The 23,062-nt window shown below is 37.3% G+C and overlaps 1 protein-coding gene across 2 annotated transcripts in view; it reads left to right on the top strand.

The window, feature by feature from the left end:
- pld5 (phospholipase D family member 5) overlaps positions 1-23,062 on the top strand; it is a 30,992-nt gene that overhangs the window by 6,495 nt on the left and 1,435 nt on the right. Inside the window, exons 1-9 of one of the 2 annotated variants that reach the window (XM_084426250.1) lie at positions 5,511-5,858; positions 12,688-12,824; positions 14,669-14,846; positions 15,576-15,684; positions 15,999-16,126; positions 16,257-16,454; positions 18,407-18,558; positions 20,393-20,558; positions 20,685-20,775. In XM_084426250.1, the coding sequence (XP_084282376.1) occupies positions 5,823-5,858; positions 12,688-12,824; positions 14,669-14,846; positions 15,576-15,684; positions 15,999-16,126; positions 16,257-16,454; positions 18,407-18,558; positions 20,393-20,558; positions 20,685-20,775 (1,195 nt within the window). In that variant the 5' untranslated portion in view covers positions 5,511-5,822. Of the gene's footprint in view, positions 1-5,510; positions 5,859-12,687; positions 12,825-14,668; positions 14,847-15,575; positions 15,685-15,998; positions 16,127-16,256; positions 16,455-18,406; positions 18,559-20,392; positions 20,559-20,684; positions 20,776-23,062 lie in introns of those variants that run through there. The other variant, XM_084426249.1, reaches the window with a different exon arrangement.

Here is a 23,062-nt window from a genome sequence, read left to right as displayed (position 1 = left end):
CACAGTGGACAGTGAGGTCAGTCACTGGAGCAGGGAGAACGTCCTAATGAGTCTTACGGGAGAGGGATTGTCTCAGTTCTGTTCCCTAATGATACTCTCCTGCCAGAGGGATTGCTGTGTTATATACTTCAGCTCCGAACTTTTGTCCTGGATAAATTCTAAGGATGCTGAGTATGTGACCTGCCCGGATTTTGACAGCTACTGGGAAAGCTGGAGTTATCTTAAAAATGGTCTCTGTTGAAGAAATTAGATAATGGTGTGATGGTGGTTAAAGCACAGGGCTGTTAATTGGATTGTAACTCAACGCAAGGTTACCTCAGGTGGACTATCCCTGCAACCAGGCCCACAGACTCCATACATTATTTCAGAATTTTCTGCGCTGATTTTTGGGTTGAAAATCAGTGAAATTCTGCTGTATGGAACACGGATGTAAGATGAAAGTATAAGAAATCTGTACAATGGTCTCATTTTAGGATTTTGATTAATAATATGGAATGTCATAGGTTAAAGGAAGTTCCTGCATCGTGCAAATTATTTATTATCGCCATCCATTCATCTTTTGTATATATATATATATATATATATATATATATATTTATTTATATATGTTTTTGAGGCATTATAAACAGTGTATATTTGTATATGTGTAGGGGGCTATAGGCTATATATATACAGTATCTACTGTATATTTGTGTGTGTTTGTTCCAGACAAATGTTGCGCCAGTGTGTCCTCTTGTGCAGAACTAATAATGTACACATTAAGTTTTTTGTTGTAATGTAGTTCTAATTGGGAGTATTTATGTGCATATTTATGTTTGTGGTCAAACTGTAAAAACAATTCACAATTAATATCCAGTAATATTTACATCACCAAATACATAACTCCAAACATAGCATCAGCTTTAGATAACAAACATTAAAGTATACGCTAATAAATCAAAGATATCCCCTACAATGCAAATATCACATATTAGCATGAAACAACTGTCAATACAGATTTCTAAAAAAGTCGCTACAAACACATATTAAAAATAAATGCAACATATTGCATGAATATTTCAATAGGCAATTTAAACTGTAAATGTCTAACCAAACATGTTTGTATAATATATATTATGTATAATAAACAAATGGCGTTTAGGCGCTAATCGCGATCTACATAGTGATTTATCAATATAATATTGCTATCAATATAAGTAACGTTAGCCTATTGTATATAGGCCTTATAACAACAAAATGTTACTCACCACGCTGGGAATATATCGTTTTAAATAATATTTTTATCTGTAATTGTTATAGAAAGTTTGCATATGAGCACATGGCTTTCTCACTCGGTTCAGTTTTTTTTTCTACCTGCGTCTCTTCCCAGGCGATCACATGAGCCCACAGAATCACCGTCTCTTAACGGAATAGGCTACAATCTATTCAACCAATTTGTTCAAAAGCGCAGATTCTTTCATGAACTGAACAAGTGAATCATTCGCTAAATGCGCGACGGTTCTGACTTTGTTGTAGTAGGCTATTTGTTTTAACAGCATTTTCAAAGCACGAGTTACCACCTTCTTCTTTTAGTTACATTTATAATAGCCTATATGATAGATAGATGGGTGGACAGACAGACACTAAGTGACTAATCTTAATGAGATTAAATCCTCCATTCAAATGATTCGTTCAAAAGCGCTGATTCCTTCAGGAACTGAACAAGTGAATCTGAATCATGTGCTCAACACTGATGCGCGACGGCTCTGCAATGACTTTGTTGAAGTATTTGTGTTTTAACAGGCTAGCGTTTTCAAAGTACGAATTACCACCTTCTTCTTCTTCTTGCAAGTAAGTATCAGATTAATCGTGCTTTGAATTCAGAGCTGCTACTACATGCGACACATCTCCAAACCACACTTACCTCATTTAGGCCTATTGCATTTTATAAGCCAGAAACAACTACATACTGTGCAAGGGGTTGAATTTAGTTTTTTTTTACTCATCTTCCACACTATTGGAATGCCTTCAAATTGTCTATTGCTATTTGTTTTGTTTTCTCAGAAAATGTTGATATATTTGATTAATTGCATTTAATTCAATTAATTTCATTAGCCTACAATTTTGACAGATCTTTAGAAATGTGTGGATCTTTCTGCTAGGTTCTAAACTGTTAGATAAACGAGATTGTTTTTGTGTAGTATTTAATACAGTGCCAATACCTAAAAATAAGTTTTCCTCCTGGCCACAAGGGTCCTCTGTCAGAGAAGGACAGTCAAGTTTCTCTTATACATCATGTCTGCGCCACCTCTCCCTGGAGAAATGACTCACCTAGTATTGTCTGGGCCATCAGCCTCCTTTTTTCTTTCTTTCTTTCTTTCTCTCTCTCAGTTTTTTTATACAGTACATTTTATCTCTCTGACATTTTCCCACAAGTATCAACACAGGACTTGTACAGTTATAAAATACATTTTTACATTTTCTGAAGACATAGAGTGCTCTTAGTGCAAAACATTTAAACACAATACTAAAGTGTAGGTGGTGGTTGCCAAGCTTGTGCTATGCAGTTGCTAAGGTGTTCTGGATGGTTTCTAGGGAGTTGCTAAGTGGTTGCTTAATGTTCCAAGTCAAATGAATTTCAGGTTTCTAGGGCTTGGCCATCAGTATGGGATTTGTTTTTTTATCATTCATGTCCATGTCATAAATGTTGCAGGACGTGTTCCATGTTAAATTTTAATACTAGAGGGTTTGTTAAAATCCCTAACACTAAGTACACTCTTAAAAATAAAGGTTCTAAAAGCGTTTTTTGGGGGGTTAGGAACCTTTCAGTGAGCAGTCTTTGAAGGCCCACTGAAGTGCCTTGAAACGTGCAGTTTTATTCAGTGTGTTGACGTAATTTCCCCTGAAACGGGAAGACAAGATGGGACATCGAGCAGCTCCTCCCCTTTTTTAAGCGTTTGGCTTATATCGCAGCTCAAATTCAAATGGCTCCGAAAGGTTTTGTGGTCTGCGCGGACTCACGCGCTCTGTGCCGTCGTGTCTCTGGATCGGAGCAGACTGTGTGCGAAATTTACACTGTCTGAATCGTTCCCTATCCCCTATAGTGCACTATGTGCCATTCACCATATAGAAAATTGTATTTGTGTGAACAAGTGACCGGTTTCAGCTGCAGCTTCAGCGTCTAATTTGTAGGGGTCTTTAGATTCTAGTGAGCATTTGATTGGACAGGAAAAACTGATGAGAAGATGAAGTGCAGAGTGATGTCATCAAAATCATTGATTCATATTGGCGGAAGTGAGAGACTATAAGTTTTGATGCTTATATCTTCTAAATGTGAAGCATATTCATACTAAAGGTTAAATAAAAATTACATTTTGATTTCATGGGGACTTTAAAAGAAAATAAAAATTCTTAGTAAGAACATTTTAATAATCTAAAAAACTCTTTTCAACTATATTGTATCTTTCGTGGAATGGAAAGGTTCCATGGACATTAAAAAGTTATTTATGGAGCCATGGATTGCATGAGATTTGGTAATAGAGATGCAAACACACTCTCCTTTTCTTTTTACCTTCTTTGGCAGTTGGCACCCAATCAGCAGCACTCAACACTTCTACAAAATGCTTACTCTCCCAATTAAAATTCACTTTTTGAATCATAACAAACACTGTACTTCTGCACTCTACTGTATGTAAGTGCAGCTGCTGTGCAGTGATGGAGTGCTTGGCGTTTTGAGGTGAGGGGCTCAGCTGTAACTAATGAACGTCATGCTGACATTGACCTCTATTCAGACGGGCAGGTTCATTCCCATTTCGTTTTGCTCTCTTTATCCTTCACTGAAAAGTTATGCAACGATGTCCCAAAACACAGGTGCATATATCTCCTGTCCACCGTCCTGCCAGTTCTCCTCAATGTATCCCTGCTGTAAGTCTTGTGGTCTATCAACATCGCGTTTATTCAGATGGCTTTTGCTGACTCTAAAGTGGTCAAGAAGGGGAATTAGTTGCTTTTAAATACGCTTACTCAACAAACTCCACCCTGTAATCACAGGACTGAGAAGAGTGCGCATTATCTTGTTAAGCAATGATACAAATCCCAGTGATGGAGGTCATCTGTGTCTCATGAGTATAGGCAGTAATTAACAGAGCATAAGTGAGGTGAGATTCAGCAGGAGTCTCCCGCTGTACGCAGCATATGCTCCATTCCTTTGCTATATAGTGTGCCAGGAACATCTGAGGAGTGATTCTTGACTCACTTGCCCTTTTTGCATCATGTGAGCCGACCAGCTACCCTATTGAAAAATCCAGCATAACCCCGCATGAATTCCATGTTGGTTCAGGCTAGTTTATGCTGGTATAGTGCTGGTCTAGCTGGTGGACCAGCATAGTCAGGCTTTTCTCAAACAAAACTAAGCTGCTTTAGCTGGTCCACCAGCTACGCTTCCTATGGTGTCCCGGCATGCAAAATACAATAATTATGTATAATTTTAATATTATTAAAATTAGAATAATAATTATATAATAATTATGCTGGATTATATATATAGTATGTGACCAGTGTGTTCAGTGGGTATATCTGTTCGATAAAATTATATAAAAAAAAAAGTTTTTAGATATATATAGGCTATATATATATGAAGGAAGAACAAAACACTAAACTTTAGTATGGTATTTATCTGACAAAATTATTTGGTAAAAAAGGCAAACTACAGCTAAAGGTTTTATTTTATATGCAAAAAAAAAAGCACAACAAAAATTTAAATTAAATTAATTAATTAAATTAAATTAAATTAATTACAAATATTAATAAATAAATACTATAATAATATATACACGTTCTGCTTAAAATGAGACAATTTTCTAATAATAGAGTAAGAATGTAGAGCTAAAAAAATTTGTGAATAACATAGTTCAGATAATATGATCTTAGATGAGTTCCTGTTGAAATCATTGACTTTTGATCTCAGAAAATCTGAGCACAGTTTGAGACATTGTTAAGATCTCATCTAAAAGTGAAGCAAACGTAAGAGTGAAACCATGCACTGGAGTCAGTTCAGATCAGTGCGAAGCAAAAGTCTCCATTTGCTTTCCATTTAATGTAATTTGCTGTCTAAGAGAAGACAGATATTAAAGAGATCTCCTCTGGGGTTTTCTTTCCTATAAGAGAATTCGGTTATTAAGAATCTCAGATTGCCTGAGTCTCATTCCGGTGACTCTAATAAACAACTTACTTGATAGATTAGTTCACGAGCCGACCAGCCAGTTGTAGCGATGCTGAATTATTTATAGGGAACGTGTCAAGCTCATTTATGCTTGCGCTGAACTTTCCCTCTGCCGTGCAGGAAGGAAAAGAGACAATACCTTAGAGATGCTTGGAGTCAGAAGGTTGTGTTTTATAACATGTCTTTTTTTTTTTCTGGTCTTTCTTCTGCTGATGCCAAATCCATTTGCACTCTGCCAGGAGAGTTTTGCTTCACAGGGCAGGTGAGAAAGATGCAGAAGGGAGGGGGATTGTTCTGTGTTAGCCCAGCATTGGATGTTTCGAGAGAGGGAGTGGACCGTGCCTTTCTCTCTCCTCCTCTCTCTTTCTCTGTCTCCATCACTATGGAGTTGAGGCAAGGAAACCACACAGTCAGTGGAAGCATGCATGAGCTCAGGGTGCTAAAACAAAAGGCACACCATCTCTCATCCGCTAGATCATTCCGGGAACCTGCACTTCCATTACAGTGATGAGCGTAAGAGAGAGGCTGAGCAGGACATGTTACCAAGGAGACTACAATGATGAAATGCACTAGCGTCTCGTTTTCCATGTTTCCTGAAGTCTGAAGGAACTTAAATGCTGTTATGCCAGGCTCTGGCACTCAGGAGAACATCATGAAGGTGAGGGTTAACTTTTTCTTCAGGCTCTTAAAACCCTATCAGATTTTTCCTGTAGAAAGTGTCTGCGTTTAAATTGAAATTTGATTATATTTTGCTCAGCTCTCCCCAAAAGAAGAGGGGAATATATATATATATACACATACACAATCAATTGCCAAAGAGAATAATGCCAAAAAATATTCTCATTATAATCTGCTAATCTTACTATGTATCTGGTAATTATGAGTAATTGGGTAATTCTTTATTAATTTTTATATATATATATATATATATATATATATATATATATATATATATATATATATATATACAATACAGTATATACATACATACACACGCACATTTGAGATATTTGTGTTAATTAATTAATCAAAAAAATAATATGCTTACTTTTTATGAAAATAATGGCACAATGCAGAATGCAAAAATTGTCTTACAAATAGTTATATAATAATAGTCAATATAATGTAATATAATAAAATATAATGTGAGATATGATGATCTGGACATTTATTAAGCTGGACTATGACGCTATTTTCTTCTAGATCTGCTGTACAGCAGAAACAAACTTTGTTGCATTATTTTTCTGTTATCACTGTAAAGCTGCATTGAAACAATCTGTATTGTCAAAAGCGCTATATAAATAAAGGTGACTTGACTTATTAGAAAGAATTACCCATCCAAAAATAATTTTTCCTCACAAGTTGATTCGCAAATACAGCATGGTTTACAGTAGCCTGACTAAGCTGCATGTCAGGCATTTTTGATTGTATGTCAGAACGCTTAACTCGGCAAGGCTGAACTCTGAAAAGTAACAGATAAGGTTAGAAGGAGCAGCACATCGTCGTGTCACTCAAAAGCGTCAGCACAGAAAGCTCAGTGCAAACACAGCATTCATTTGACAGGATTCCCCTTCAGGCAGAGAAAGTCTCTGTCTACAGACAACTTTAATCCTTCCATCGCCACCGGCAAGACAAAGGTTTCATTTTTATTACGGTGACATAAATCTGACATATCTTTTGATTACTGCTGGATTTGCTCTTAGCTTCTAGAAAAAAAAAGAAAATACCGAAACACTAATTGACTCCTGATTGATTTCATTTCAAAATTTCACATTCTCTTATAGGGTCTGAGACATCCCAAGACCTTTTGAATGGCACTTTAGTGTTAGGTAAACGTGATATCAAGTACAACATGTTCCTGGACAACGCTATCTCAGTACGAGTACGAGAGTGGCTAATTCTTTTTGTCTTTTGTCTAAACCGAGAGGGTTTAGGGCTGGTGTCATTGGATGGATTTAGCAAAAAACTCACAAATTCGTACAAGTGAGGTCGCATGAATTCGTACGAATTAGCCACCTTGTAAAATTCGTATGGCCAGTTGCATAAACTGTTAAGGCTAGGCTTACAAGTTAGTCATCCAATTTTATTCTTTAAGACTGTTAATAACTTTTTAAAGTCAGTAACATAAAAACGTAGATTGGTCTAATTTGACACCGAGCAGTAAGACTGATTACCCCTAACTAACTTCTAGTTGATCATACTAGTTCTTAAGACACAGTGGCTATGGCTATGTTTATGCAACTGGCCCCAGGTTGTCCTGGATCAACATCTTTGTTGGGGCCATAACCTATGGGGGTAGGTTTAGGGGAAGGGATATGGTTAGGACAACATTTTTGGACAGGAACATTTCTTACTTGGCAAAATCACATTACATGTTTTTCCCAGTGTTTCTGATATGATTTTAAACCAAACTTGATATTCAAACGTCCTTTGAGATCAAATAAGGATAGGCTACAGCTTCAATAACATCTCAAATGTCAAAAATATTTTGTAACCTCAAAGTTCCAACATTTGGATCTGTGGGAATCCAAACATAAAGTACAGTCAATCATGACGGTACATGAGTGTGTGAGGGTAAAGAAAGCGACACTAATTGACCAAATCCGCTTTTATGGCAGGAAGGTTAATAGCCTACTTTGCAGTAATCTGCACGCTTTGAGGTGGTGCACTCCCCTGCTTTTTAATTAAACTTCACTTTGCATGTCTCCTTCAGAAGAAAATCATATGATGTATATGTCACTCAGCAGACAGCTGTAAAGCCGGTATACTCTGATGGAGGCCAGCAGATGGGAAGGGAGACAATCTCTCTCAGGGGAGAAATGTTCAGTGAAGGGCTGGCTAAGCAAACGTCGAGTGTGCACTTTTTTTTGGAGGGAAAATTAAAAGTTCTGTGTTCATTACAGCAGTGGTTCTCAAATAGTATTGCTTCAGGACCCATATTTTACAGTTCTTTACTGTACAAAAGTAAACAAAAAAAAGTTCTTAATACACTGAAATAATTATTTATATAAATTCTTTATATAAGTGAATATGCCCCCAAACAGTCTCTTTTTTTATAGGTTCTATTCTATGGAAGTACAATCATGCCAAATGTTTTTGAAACAAAAAAGCTTGTTGAATTGCACTACGTGAAAAAATATGCATTGCATTATGCTGCATTATAAAATGCATACTGTGCTTGCATTTTAATGAATTGCATTTTTATGGGCTGAAATTTAATAATCCATATTCACCTTTCAGATTTCACTTCCAAAATATGAATTCTGTTCAAATATACAACCTATAATATTCGACTGGCAAATTTCTGTCCATTTTATTTGGCTTTACAAATTCGCTTTCACAAATTCAGTGGTTCAGATTCGACAGAAAATTCAACATTTCACATCCGGGAACTGCAGAAATAGCGGTAGATTACCGATTCATAATCTCCATCTGCTGTTAGTCGGCTCACCAGTAGATGGTGCAAGCGGCTGTTGACGAAGACTATAGCAACAGTTAGAAAGTCATTAAAGGTCCCATTGCATGGATTATTTTATTATTTTAGAATGTTTCCTGGGGTGCCCTTATAATGTTAGTATGGTTTTTAGAGCAATTTTTTTTATAATTTAGAAATAAAAGGCATTTTTCCTAGCCTGATTTTAGCCTCTGATTTGAACGCTCTGTTTGAAGGGGCGTGTCTGTGTGAGACTTCAGTGTAAACGCCCTCTGCTGTGATTGGCTGCTGTGAGACTTCAGTGTAAACGCCCACTGCTGTGATTGGCTGCTGTGAGACTTCAGTGTAAGCCTGTTGATCACGTGAATGAAGATCTTATCATTGCAACGCAGTTTCTGCACTCTCACTAATGATTTCACCAATGCAAACATGATGTACGTACAGTAAGAGCTTTGTTGTGCAGCGTAACAGCGTCATTGATTTCATAACGAGTTTTGGCAAGTGTCCAGATAAACTCAAGCTGTGTGATTGACAGCTTGGGCGATTGGAAAGGGATTGTTCTTTGATCGCTATCTGTATATTAATCACAGTTTAAGTAAGATTATTTTCATCCTACTAAGAGAAACGACGTGAAGTTGATCGTTTAGTCACTGGATTGATTTACTGATGCATAAACAGTACTGAACGACTTGAGAGAAAGATTATCTGTCTGAACTTGAACAATTACACATAAAAAATTCACATAACCCACTGGTTCTTCAGAGGCTCGGATGAAGGAACTAAAAAAAAAAAAAGAGATTTAAATAAGAAGGAGAAAACAACGGTGTTTGAGACTCACTGTATGCCATGTCCATGTACTGGACTCTTGTTATTTAACTATGCCAAGATAAATTCAATTTCAAATTCTAGGGCACCTTTAAAGATTCACAGAAATGGAGCAAGTGGGAAGTATTTGTGATGATTATCAGAGCCAGTATAAAGAAAAGCTGATAAAGACACAAAAGCTGTGTTTATGTTTAATTCAATGTCTTCACGGTTACTTTCCCTGTGTATGCTACATGTAAGCAGCTTTCTCTACCGTGAACGAGATTATAACGTTATTCACCAATGCTGATGTACAGATCAAACTTTGAATCTGAGGTAGACATATTTCTCTCGGATGTTTAGTTTCCTTAACTTTATATCACAGCGCTGTGCTGCAGTACTAGGGTTTCCCTCAATATGTCATACTCCAGGATTCCACTGCCGTCAGGATATATAAAACACTTAACGTAGCTTAATGGACTAAATACAGTGATATAAAAGACCAAACTCGCACCTTATTGGTGATGTAGGCTATACTATATATAGGCAAGCAGAGGGACTCTCACGCTAAGCGTTTCCCAGTGTTAAACTTGCGTAAAGTTGGCTTGACATTGGAAGTTCGTTAGAGACCGTCTCTAAAGTTACATACGCCATGGACATACACGTTTCTAAACTTCATTAGCATTTGAAGAGAATGACTTACAGTCATAAAACCAATTGTAGTGTTCCTGTAGGTGTCAGGCATCATCCACGCCTTTTAGATTCTTGATATTAAAATAAATTTGAGCTCAACATAATTGACAAACCACTGATAGAATCACTGGACTTAAATAGACAAACGGATGAACTAATGAGACTGAAACTCAAATCAAATCAGAAACCATGGAGACAATGGGGCAGAGAACGACAGAACTGAACTAATTAACAGATAAACCAAACACAGGCAAGAACAGAAATCAAAATAAACTGACAACGTGACAGTAAGTCATTCTCTATATATTTTATATGGATACTGTTTTCAATATCAAAACACATGCCCTGAGGATGGTCTTTTGACCGAAAGCTTGGTGATTAAATTTGCTTAAAGGATTCAAGTGTGCAGACAGTTTATTTTTTGAGATCTTCAGTCTTATTTGTCTGGCACCTTGGTGATCGTGAGTGCGGTGTAACTCCTTCAAAATATCAAAACACTTACACTGCGTGCAACAAACGGTTTCCTATGCAGTGACGTTAGCCAATCATAACAGTGACCGTTTACTGACAAGCTTTAAAGGAGCCGTGCCTTAAAAACAGATCATTTCAGACAAAGGGTCAGAATGAGGGTTGAAAATAATTGTTTTTCCACATATATATTATTTTTTGTGCAAAAAACGTAACATTATAAGTTAACCTCAAGGAACATATTAAAATAATAAAAAAAATCCACGTCATGACCCCTTTAAAATTTTGGTGAAAACAGACTCTTTTCAAGGATTCTTTGATGAATATCTTTATTTGAAACCGAAATCTTTTGTAACATTATAAATGTTTTTACTGTCACGTTTGATCAATTTAATGCGTCCTTGTTCATAAAAGTATTATTTTCTTTAAAATAAAATAAAAATACTGACCCTAAACTTTTGAATGATAATGTATACTGCTGATATTTATACATATAGTATTGTTCTTTCCATGACCATCAGCGACCCACCAGATGAGAACTGCTGCCTTACAGCACACCACGTTTTATCCATTGACCACATCAATATTAATAGAAACTTTCCTCGGTTTGCTGATGCTTGTTTACAGCAGTGGTTTGGAGAGAATGCTGCGTAGCGAGAACACTCACGAACATTAATAACTTAAGACCTTAGAAAAATCTACCAAGCATACAAGAAAAGCTCTCTTTTTTAAGAAAAAAGGCATCCTTCTGTATAACACAATTCAGGAGGAAATTTGACAGATGCTCTCTATCATTCTCTCTCAGTCATAAAATGAAATTATAACTGGAAACAGATTTCAGAGAAGTAGAATTTTTAATAGGCCTAACATAAATCTTGACCCTTCAAATTTGAACTGTCACTATCTGAAATCAAAAACCCATTATAATAACTTAAATAAGTCAAGACAATGTTATTCTAACGGAGTGTCTTTTCACACTAAGTGCAGATAGTCCGCATTGCTGGCAGAGGATATTTACACTAACTCTGCCCACCAATGCTAGCCTGGAAATCCAGACCTAAATCTAAAAGATTAATGGTCTGGCGTCGACTAATGAAAATCGGCCAGCTCGAAGGGTGGCACCAAGCAAGCATTTGAAAATCTCACTGCACGCAATTGAATAACACTACGACCAATCACAACAAGTTATCGCTTAGCTACCATCGGAGCTAACTGGTAGAATAGACTCTTACCGTATCCGGTCGGCAAAACAGCAAAAACGGCCTGCTTGCAAAGGAACGATTCGAGTGCCGTCTTCTGTTCCTCTTTTAGAGAAAAAGTCTAAATCCTTCATTGTAGCGGCCAAAGCCGTTTCAAACAAATGGTGTTCATCCATAGCCATCATGTAATGTTTACTAATGACTTCGACGTCGCAGCGCTGTCGTCATCTCACCTCTGGCCCGCCTATATCAGATAACCCGCTGTGATTGGTGCAGCTCAGATAGAGGGGCATATTTAATGAGCATCATTACTCGACACCAGAGTAACTCGCTGAGCAAATTCAACTTGTGCTCTCGCGAGACCTCTGGATTACCAGGGTACACCAATGCCTGGTTGAAAGAAGAAACACATCTGATAACAGTAGCAGTGGTGTAAAGAATAAAGTGGCTGGCATTAGCTTTTGGCATTAGCGTTTTTCCAAACTTATACTTCTCTCATCGCATATCAGGTGTTTATATTATATATCAAGAAAATATTTGAAAAGTGGAAATAAAGTGGCTAACGGGTATAGAATAGTGGGAATAAAGTGTTTAACGGGTAGGGTTAGGGGTGGGCTTTAGGGACAAGTAGTGTCCCAATAAGGCAGCATTTGTTTATGATTTTAATATATTTAATCATATACACTAAATACGTCGTCATTATTGCATACTGTTTTAAAATGTACTACAATACAGTGAGGTACTGTAGTATAAATAGCATCTAACAACTGTTTACACGTCATGCAAAGAAAATACAGCTTTTTGCATTGTGTAAATAGCCTCTGCCTTCTCATAAACCTTATATCTGAAAGATGTGACTGGCAGGCCTTCTCTCTGTATGTCTTCAACAGTCCCAGCAGAGGTGTATTGCTGTGTTTGCACTGGTTTGCTGCTTTGCTGTCCTGGTAGCTTTAATTTTCTCTGCTGTGGACGTCTGGGGAGAGGATGAGGATGGTGTCACTGAGGAGAACTGCAGCAGAGATTGTCGGTAAGAAGCAGTCCTTATTGATCATACCCTGATTGTTATTTGCTACAGTACACGCAGTGTATAAAAAGAGCCAAAACGTACACAATGGAGCACCACATATTCAGCTCTGTTTTGTACTTTCAGCCAACATGAGCTAGTTAATTGCATCTTGGCAGTGTATCATCTTCATTTGGAATAGTTTTAAACTTCACAGCTGACTTAAAAGTATAGTTCACACAAAAGTGAGAATTCTGTCATCATTTACTCATGTTATTCCAAACCCGTAGAACAAAAGAAATTCTGAATATTTGTAAAAATGTTAGTTTACTTTTTTTTTTTTTTTTTGAGCTTTTGTTTCAGTTTAAGTTTAGTTTTCATTTTTATTTGTTTTTCAGTTAATGATTTTAGTTATTTATTTCAGTTTAGTTTTGGTTAAGGATAATAACCCTGCCCTCCAGTGAGCTGTTAACTATGATCAAATCATTTTAGACCATTGTGAAATGAACTGACCGTTTGATAGAAAAGATCTGACTAAAATAATAACTGATTAATGAATCGACAATCGCTGCTTCTCTCATGAACATTCCAAGGAGAGATAGGGCAAATTTTCACTAAATACCAAGTCAAATTTTGGTCTGTTCCTCACATAGGACTTGAAATATTGTGCAGTAGTTGTGAGGACTAGCTTTATTTAGCTTTTTATGGAAATTGCATGGAATTTCTCATTAATTTTCTATAATGAATATTAAAAAGAGCTGCCATAATTTACCTTTAGTGTCCATGGTAGAAAGGAATTTGAATGGGTTTAGAACTGCTAAATGAGTATCAATTCATTATCCAAAATCATTATCATTTTCCATTCCTTTAAGACTTAATTGCTTGCCCAACAGTTTTTTTTTTTTTTTTTTAGAAATAATGTGCAACACGATAAGATCAGACATATGCATTAAGAAAGTAAATAGGGCCAATTTCGATTTCATGTTGGCATCAATATGTTGTGCAGGGCTTGACATTGCCAAATGCGGGTGGATTTCAGCAGTGGTGTGGAACACAGTCACTCCTAGCCACTTTGGCTTTGAATTTTATGTATAATATTGGCCTATACATTTTTCAATTGTAGTCTTTTAAAAAGGCATCTGAAATAATAAACTATAAGTGCAATGTAGTGGTCAAAAACAGATTTTTAGATGCATATCAATACTGAAATATCTGAAACGTGTCCAATACTCATTTTCCACAGAACAGATACACGATACCAGCTGCTCTTTCTCGCTCTCTCATCTCTCTGACAGCGAGTTGACACACAAACCGCTTCACCTCACTTACTCATTTGCTCCAGATGAATATTGTTGGTGTTACAGGGCTTGAATTTCGGCGTGAGATTGCACGTATTGCGCATAACTTTACTCATTCCTGCTGATTTTGTGCTCACACCCAAAGTGCACTCACATAAAGCCGCCTCTCAGTACTAAATTGAATTCTTTTTCTCTGCTTAATGCACTTAAACAGTCAAATACACACAAAATAATTTCACAATTCCAGTCTTGGCAAGTATTCATGTAAACACAATCAGTTATGTTTTACTTGAACATGAGGAAAGAAAATGCATGTGTAACATTGTAATGGATCCGTGCGTCAGGTGTTAAAGTGACAGCACCCTAATATACCTGCTACCAAATTATGAGATTATATTAAAAAGTTTTTTCCCCATGGTATCTATGTCAAAATTGTGGCTAGTGAAAATGCTGAGGCTTGTAACTTTGGAAAACCACTAACCAAAAAAGTCAATGTCAAACCCTGATGTGTGCATAAAACTATGGAATACATCCAGCAAACTAACATCTCTGACATCAATGTGCTTTTAGCATTGTCCTTGTGGAGAACATCCCAGCGGAGCTGTCATTCAATAGTTCAAACCATGTTTCTCTCACTGTGGGTCTCAACCACCTTTTGGACCAAGCAAAACTGTCAATTGAGATAGTGTCCCCATACTGGGGTCTGACCTCCGTCGATCAGGAGTCACGGCTTTATTCTGCGTATCAGGTTAGTTAGCCTGCATTTACCCTAGTAGAGTTGATGGGAAAATATGCATTTGAAGTGATTCTTTTCTTTTTTAATTGATATTGTAGCAGTATAGTTATCATAATTTTTCATAAGCTGTATGTCCAAAATATGTGATTTGGTTTACCTTTATAATTAGGGATGGACTGATATTAAAATTCTGATCCTTTTGTTTATATTTATTTTTTATAATAAGCAAATAAAACTGAAATCAGTCGTTTTGAATGCTACTGTACAGAGGATATTTATTTTGGGATTTTGCTAAAGATTTCATTTTACAATGTTATGAAGTTATTAGTGGTTTTAAAGACTTTCAAGTCCACATTTATGGAGCCCATGAAAGGATAAGGATGGGAGGAAACAATATTTCAATGCTTTTGCGTTTGGTCGTTTTTCGGGGAAGCGCAATCATTTTGCATCAATGCAAAGTTTCTCAGGGGAACGAAATAGTTTTGTGAGAGAATGCAAAAGCATTTAAATATATTCGTTCCTGCCATCTCATAATTTTTACCAACATGAGTGGGGAAATGAGTATGCACAAAATATCAGAATTTTAACAAATCCAATAACCAATGTAGTACGGATATATTGTGCATATACTTCCTACATATGATCATACCGATAAATTCTACATCTAAAAAGTCTGATTTATTGTCGTTGGCATATATTTCATATGGGACTAATATTATAAAATCGTTTCCCATTTTCTAGGGTCAGTATTTGTTTCAGAGATTATTAAGCCTGAAGTCTCGAGGTGTCAAATTAAAGATTGTCAATGACCAGCCCGATTCCATCGAACTGAAAAGCTTGTCTGAACGCTGTAAGTGAATTCAAATCTCTCATGTTTAGTGATGCATTGATTTCTGTCTGCCGAAGTGCTGAATAAAGTACTAAAGCAGTTCTCTCGAGGCAAATGCTGTAAGATCACACACACACACACACACACACACAGGCATCCATCAGTCATAACTTGGCGTAACTCCTTGGGCTTTTCTCAGCTCCAGTCCCCCAAGGCTACGCACAAGGTCAAAACATCACAAATGTGCAATATTGTTTCTGCCAGAGTTGAATGACAGACAGATCTCTCGTCAAGGTTGAGCGCTTAACTGTTCCCCAACCATTCCCCACATGCAGATGCAGAAGAGCGCTACGTCAACCTGACGGCCCTCACCAGAGGCAGACTGCTTTCCTCCTTTTGGGTAGTGGACAGGAAGCACATTTACATTGGCAGTGCTGGCATGAGCTGGAAGGCACTCTCCAAGGTAAAGTATTTCGATTTACTGTGGCCTCGAAAAGTATTTAGTTTGAAGAAACAGCACAAGCACACTTTTCAAGTATTTCACATTTCATATGGAGATATTGTGATTCTTGTTCCTGTTTTGTTTGTTTCAGCTGAAGGAGCTGGGGGTGATTGTGTACGACTGTAGTTGTCTGGCTCTGGACCTGCACAGGATCTTTTCTTTCTACTGGCAGCTGCAGTACAGAGACTACATCCCTTCAATCTGGTCCAAGAGAGTCACGGCCGTGTTCAGCAGAGACAAGCCCCTCGAGCTCAGACTCAACAATGCAAACGCTTCTGCCTATGTGTCGGTGAGATCAATAAATATCTCTCTTCTTTGTCTGACTCTGGTGATCTGCCAGTGTACATCTATTTTTAAAATACAAAGGGAAGAAGGGGATAGTTGTCACACATTTTACTCTCTTATCTTCAGCATCCTGAAACTCATTTTTGTCATGTGGTGGATATGACAATGTTGATATGGTTGGTCTTGGCGGAATAGATCTGCTAGACTGCTGTGTAATGGTTTGGGTGTGTGTTCTTTTAAGACCCATGTTTGGGGTTTTCCCCGGAGGCCCTGCACTCAGGCAGAGTTGGACAGAGACTGATATATGCCGTCCCAATCTGTATTAATTTTTCCCTCTAAATTAAATATATTCTTTCAAGGTAACCTGTGTTTAGAGCATCCTTACAACACACAGGAGGTTATTACTGCTGTTGTTGGTTATTGCTGCTGCAGAGCAAGTACTGGACTTGCTATTGCCAATACATACACGACACACTGCTGTGAGCATGTAAGACATGCTGCTGCTGTACAATATAGCGTACATGAATTACCCAGAACAGATCTATACAGGTGGAGCTGGGGAAGGTGGAGGGTTTCTGAAAGCACACTGCATTGCTAAGGCAAATGCTGACCAAGTATTTGAAGGTTGAGCAGCGAGCTCATTGGCTACTAATACAGCAGGAACCAATCAGCTGTGCCAGTTTATCTCAAATAAATGCATTTGATTAAATAATGACAAAAGAGACTTTAAAAACATTAATAAAAAATCTCACTGACTCCAAACATTTGAACCATATATGTGTGTGTGTGTGTGTGTGTACCTACTTAACCATATTTTGGGGGAAAACTTGTACCCAGAAGTTAGCTAAACCTGATTCCCAAAACCTCCTTTTGGGGACATTCTCATTTGTAAAAACGGCATAAAAATAAAGTAAATGCAGATTGTATTATTATTATTGTAAAAATGCAGAAAGTTTTCTGGTAGGGTTAGTTTATAGTTATTATAAACTATATAAATTATATATTTATAGCTAGCTATAAAGTCTACAATGTCCCAAGTAAACGTGTGTGTGTGTGTGTGTGTGTGTGTGTTTCCATGCATGTGTGTGTTCTTGTATGTATGATTTATGAAGACACAAATGTGTATAATGACATTACAACATAATAATGTTATTACAACATAAACATGGTTCACATCCTGTGTCCTTGTAAACCAAATGGTTTAAAAAAACATACTAAACTGCTAAAATGTCAAAAGTTTTCTGTGATGGGTAGGGTTAGGGGTTGGGTTAGTGTAAGGGGATAGATTAGAATATACAGTTTGTACAATATAAAACCCATTACGCCTATGGAGAGTTCCCGTAAACCACATATTCAATGTGTGTGGGGGTGGTAGTTGTGTGTAGTCAAGAAAAATATGAGATTCATGACAGTACTTACTAATACATTTGACATGTCACTACACAAACATGTCATGTTCAATTCCCCAGTTCCATGCTGTTTGTAATATGTTTACGTCTATGTCCAATCTAATTACAAATATTTTTTATGTAAACTGCCCTTTCATTGGTTTCAATGGATATTATCTGATTAAGGAAAGATCACTCCTCTGCAAGTAATTTATCCCGGTGACTTTATTCCACACCCAGCTGCGTCACATGTGAGGACACTGGCCATCGGATTCTAATTTGAGTATAATGAATCTTGACTCCCTTCCAGCAACAGGATGTTAACTCAACACATCTGAGACATCCATCATCCCATTCAAATGAATAGTGCTGTAATGTTATAGGCTGCAGGGAGACATTTCTAGCTCAGTGATAAAATCCTTCTCCTGACAATGATGTATGTACAGGTACACAGGCGGCCATCTCATTAGCTTGCTCTGGTGTGCCGGCCAAACTAATTCAAGCGGGAAAAAAATACTTTTATAAGAAAACTGCTGTTTTATCTTTTTCCCCCTACTTTTCTTCATAGACGTCTCCAGATCTGTTTTGCCCCAAGGGTCGAAGCAGAGATATAGATGCTATACGACATGTGATTCGAGAAGCAAAGAGATTCATCTACATTTCTGTAACTGATTACCTGCCCTTAGTCAACCGCACCTTCAGAGGATCAGCAACCATAAGGTCATTTCAGCACTAACAATTGATGTCAAAAACTGAGGGTTTAGCGAGGGTTATTGATAAGCAAGTACTGCCATCAGAAATCCCTTGATAACATTTCTTAAATGGGTCATACTGTATGATGCTATTTTCAAAGATCATTATTTTGTGTATTGTAATATGCTTTAATGTTATTTTCTTTTCTTTTTTCACATACTGTACATTACTGTTGCTCCTCTATGCACAGTCTTTCTAAAACGAGTCGATTTCTACAAAGCCCCTCCTTTCAAGAAAAGCAGTGTGGTCTGATTGGCCAGCTGAACGACAAACAATATGTGTTACTCTACACTGCACGAAACTCGGCATTTAACAGTCAATAGCAAATACTTTGACAAATAATAAAACATACTTACAGGCTCAGATTCGGAAGCACCAGATTGCCCTAGCAAAGTTGGAATTGCCCCATTTTTTTAGAAATAGCCTTTGTGCACAGCCGGCCCAGGTTCAGGAAACTGTCCTCTGTAAAATGCGCTGTAAATAAATCTTAACCACTGATTCCTAATTGCGTCCACTTTCGGAAGGCCAAATACAGTGCTTTTGCTTTCGCATAGAAACACACAGCGTCTCCACGACATGGCGGAAACAACAGTACTATGATAACTGAAGCCACGCCTTTTTTCTTTGCATATGCATTTGGGCGGCATTATGCAAATTTATCCGATATATATCAAATATATTCACAAATGGAAATTCACAAATGGCAAACCGAATTTTACAGTGCTTAAAGCTGCAGTCCGTAACTTTTTTGGGTTAAAAATTATCCAAAATAAATTGAGCAAGTACATAACCAGTCAGTAATCAAAACTATCTGCTTGCCTTAGCTTGATTAATTCCAGTGGTACTGGTGGATACGAGCATATCTTTGCGTCATTACGTCACATCTGTACACATTAAGAAGGAGTCTCGGCTAGTAGGCTATATTGCGTGTGAGGATGTTGGAGGTGGAGATTTATAGCCTTTTCTCACAGCACTTGATATAATTAAACTTAGCAATTTGATGGCGGATCCAGAAAGATTCAAACGACAATCACCAGTGACAATTGGAGATTCACCCTTTGCAAAATGCAAAAGACTTCGGAGTGGCTAGAGAAAAAAAGAGACTGCAACCGGGCCCATGCGAAAACAAGGATAATATCGGAAGGGCATTAAATGTAGTCACGCAATGCTGATGTTGTTAACATTAACAATTTTAGAACAAAGTATAATTTGCAATTATTTATCAGTTGTTAAGCATGTGATATGTTCTTCTGATGTAATATGAAAGTTACCCTTGTACATGCTATTCTTTGGAAATAAAGCATAAAAAAAACACACACTAAAGCAAAAGGAAAACATGAAAATGCATCAGATGACCCCTTTAAGACAATACACATTTCAAAATAAAAGACATTGAAATGATTTGGAAAATCACTGAAACTTTTAACTTTTTGTGTTGTGTGAAGCTAAGATTATAAGTAAGCATGCCATATTTTATGTTTTTTTTTTTTGTTTTTTTTTCACATCTACCAATTTTTACAAGTTTCCTGAATCAAGTCTTGCTCTATTTAAAAAAAAAAAAAAAAAAAAGAATTATATAAATTGTCTAAAAATATATATTTGTATACTGTGTCTAAATATTCAAGATAGGTTCTTTTAAGATAGGTCTGTTTTTGCTTCTCAAATGAATTTGTCTTGAAAGATGTTTCAAGGATACTAAGAATAGATTTGTTTGAAGTGTAACTCTTTAGAGCTATTTATAAATGGAAAAAAATGTTCTTTTTGAGATTGATGACTTTTATTATTATTATTTTTGGTTCAGATACTGGTCGCCAATAGATGAGATGCTCCGGGAGGCTGCAGTACTGAGAGAGGTCAAAGTTCGTCTCTTAATCGGGCTGTGGACACGTACACATCCGCTGACCTTTAACTTTATGACATCAATGCAGGCTCTTTGCACAGGACTGCCAGTCTGCTCTATAGAGGTGGTGAGGAAACAATCTACTTTATCGATCTGTTGATATACGCGCGCACACACCCAAACATATAATTAATCCTATTTTTACAATAGGTTGTATTTTATATATACTGTATGTGTGTTTGTTTTGAATCAGAGATTTTACAGAGGCAAGGAGCAGATGGGAGGATTTCAACACAGGATAAATGAGAATAAATTTATGGTGACAGACAACGCAATATACATTGGTAAGAGACTCTCTCTCACTCTCTCTCTCTCTCTCTCTCTCTCTCTCTCTCTCTCTCTCTCTCTCTCTCACAGACACACATACACAGTAAATTGATTGTGGTTTACTGGCATGACATAAATGGACAAAAAATGTACATTGCCAAAGCAATACAAAATAAGTCAAATAAAATAAGTAGAGTAAAATAACAATAGTGCAAATAAAAAAAACAAAAAAAACATTAACAAATAAAATAAACAGTTAAGTCTCATTTGTTAACATCAGTCAATGCATCATCTAGCTAAGATGAACTAACAATGAACAATGTTAGTTTTTACTGCATTTATTAATCTTTGTTAATGTTAGTTCATAAAAACACTATTGTTCATTGTCTGTTCATGTTAGTTCAAAGTGCATTACGTCATATTAACAGATAGTGTGAGGATCTATTAAGATGTTTAGTGTGTTATGTTTCTTTTTGAGCATAAAAAACATTCTGCAGAGTTACAAAGCTCAAAGTTATTCTCTATATCAGTGTGCACTGTTTCCGAACTCCCTGAAACACCTCAATTGCAGTCTTGAGTTTTCTTCTGGGAACGTACATTATATTCATCACAATATTCCTCGTTTAAATAATTCCTGCCCAAAGCATATGCAAATTAAAGGGGCGAGGCCTGGTTGAGTGTCCTTAGTGGTGTGTTGTCACATTTCCGAAACACACTCGAAGCAGTTGACCATTCACAACACACTGATCCAGCCAACCAATCAGAGCACATTGCGCTTTTCGGAAGGAGGGGCTTCATAGAGATAGTAAATAAACAGGGGTGTGTTTCCCAAAAGCATTGTTAGCCAATTATGTTCGCAAGTTCCATCATGATCAGCATAGTTCAACGAGTCAGTGTTTCCCGAAACCATCGAACATTCGCAAACAGCATCGAAGCATAGTTTCTAGTTTGCATGACATGTGGACTCAGTAAATCCTGATATTGAGCAAAATAAGCAAGCTGACATTCCGTACAACCTGTGTCTTTTATGTAGAATACATACAAATGCCATTTACGTCTTTTAGTTTGTTAAGAGATTTAAAGTACCATTTTTGAAGACTGAGCATGTGCGAACGTGCTCTACTATGTAAGAACGAGCCTATGACTGAATCTGGAAATAAAGCAAAATAACTGAGAAAAATGAGAAATAGTCCTCAGATGCCATGTCTGCAATTTATAGCAAAACATCTAGGGCCCTATTTTAACGATCTGAAACGCAAGTATCAAGCGCGAAACGCAAGTAACTTTGTGGGCGGGTCTTGGGCGCTGTTGCTATTATAGCGGCGGGATAAATTACTCTTGCGCCCGACGCAAATCTAAAATGGGTTGGTCTGAAGTAGCTTCATTATTCATAGGTGTGGTTTGGGCGTAACATGAAATAAACCAATCAGAGCGACATCTCACATTCCCTTTAAGAGCAGGCGCGCTTGTTCTATAGCGGATTCCTATTATAACGGCGGATTTGCCAGGCGCGCGCCAGCAGCGGTTCACAGCCGAGGAGACCGACGTTCTCGTCAGGGCCGTAAAACACAGAGAAGTGACGTTGGGGATGGAGAAACACACTCAAATTAACTTCGGTTAAACAGGGGTATGATAATTTGGGTAAATGTGTAAGCTAGATGTATGCTTTTATAATAAACTGAAAGCATGCACCCTTAAAATAGCATATGAATAACATGCGCAACGCGCCATTGACTTTAAACTAGGTTTTTTCGGTCAGTGGCGGAATTGTTTTCTAAACCTGTAAAATAGCATGAGGGAACGTTTGCTCCGGAACACGCCTCCTCTTTGCGCTGAACCGCCATCGGGAGCGCAAGTGTATTTCTTAGTTAACCGACGTGCTTCTGTGGAGGGAAAAGTCCGCTGTGCGCGGGTGCAAAATAGGAATGATACATGCGTCGGTGTACAAAGTCAATTGCACTGGGTGCAAGATAGGCCCCTAGTGTTAATTCGATCTCAAACAGATTAATTAAAATAAGTTAATACTCCACCACGTGCGTGACGTCATAAATTAACGTGGTTGAACGACCACTTTGTGACAATACGGTTTCGGGAAACAGTCGTGACTAGCTAGTTGATTTCATCATTGATGCATCGTACTATGGTAGTTAAGCAGTGAGTTACGTCGTTGTTCGGGAAACGCACCCAAGAGCGTTACTGACAGACTGGGAAGAGAGGAGCTGCAACAATGTGAAGTGTTTTTTGAACATTCAAGCATGAATACCTATTCTAGTAAAACCCAAAAACAAAATCAAGACTTTGTAC

Source organism: Rutilus rutilus (genome assembly GCF_951802725.1).
Source record: "Rutilus rutilus genome assembly, chromosome: 12".
In the NCBI taxonomy this organism is placed as follows: domain Eukaryota; kingdom Metazoa; phylum Chordata; class Actinopteri; order Cypriniformes; family Leuciscidae; genus Rutilus; species Rutilus rutilus.
The sequence above is the reverse complement of the archived record's forward strand: the minus strand, read 5'-3'. Positions and strand labels throughout refer to the sequence as shown.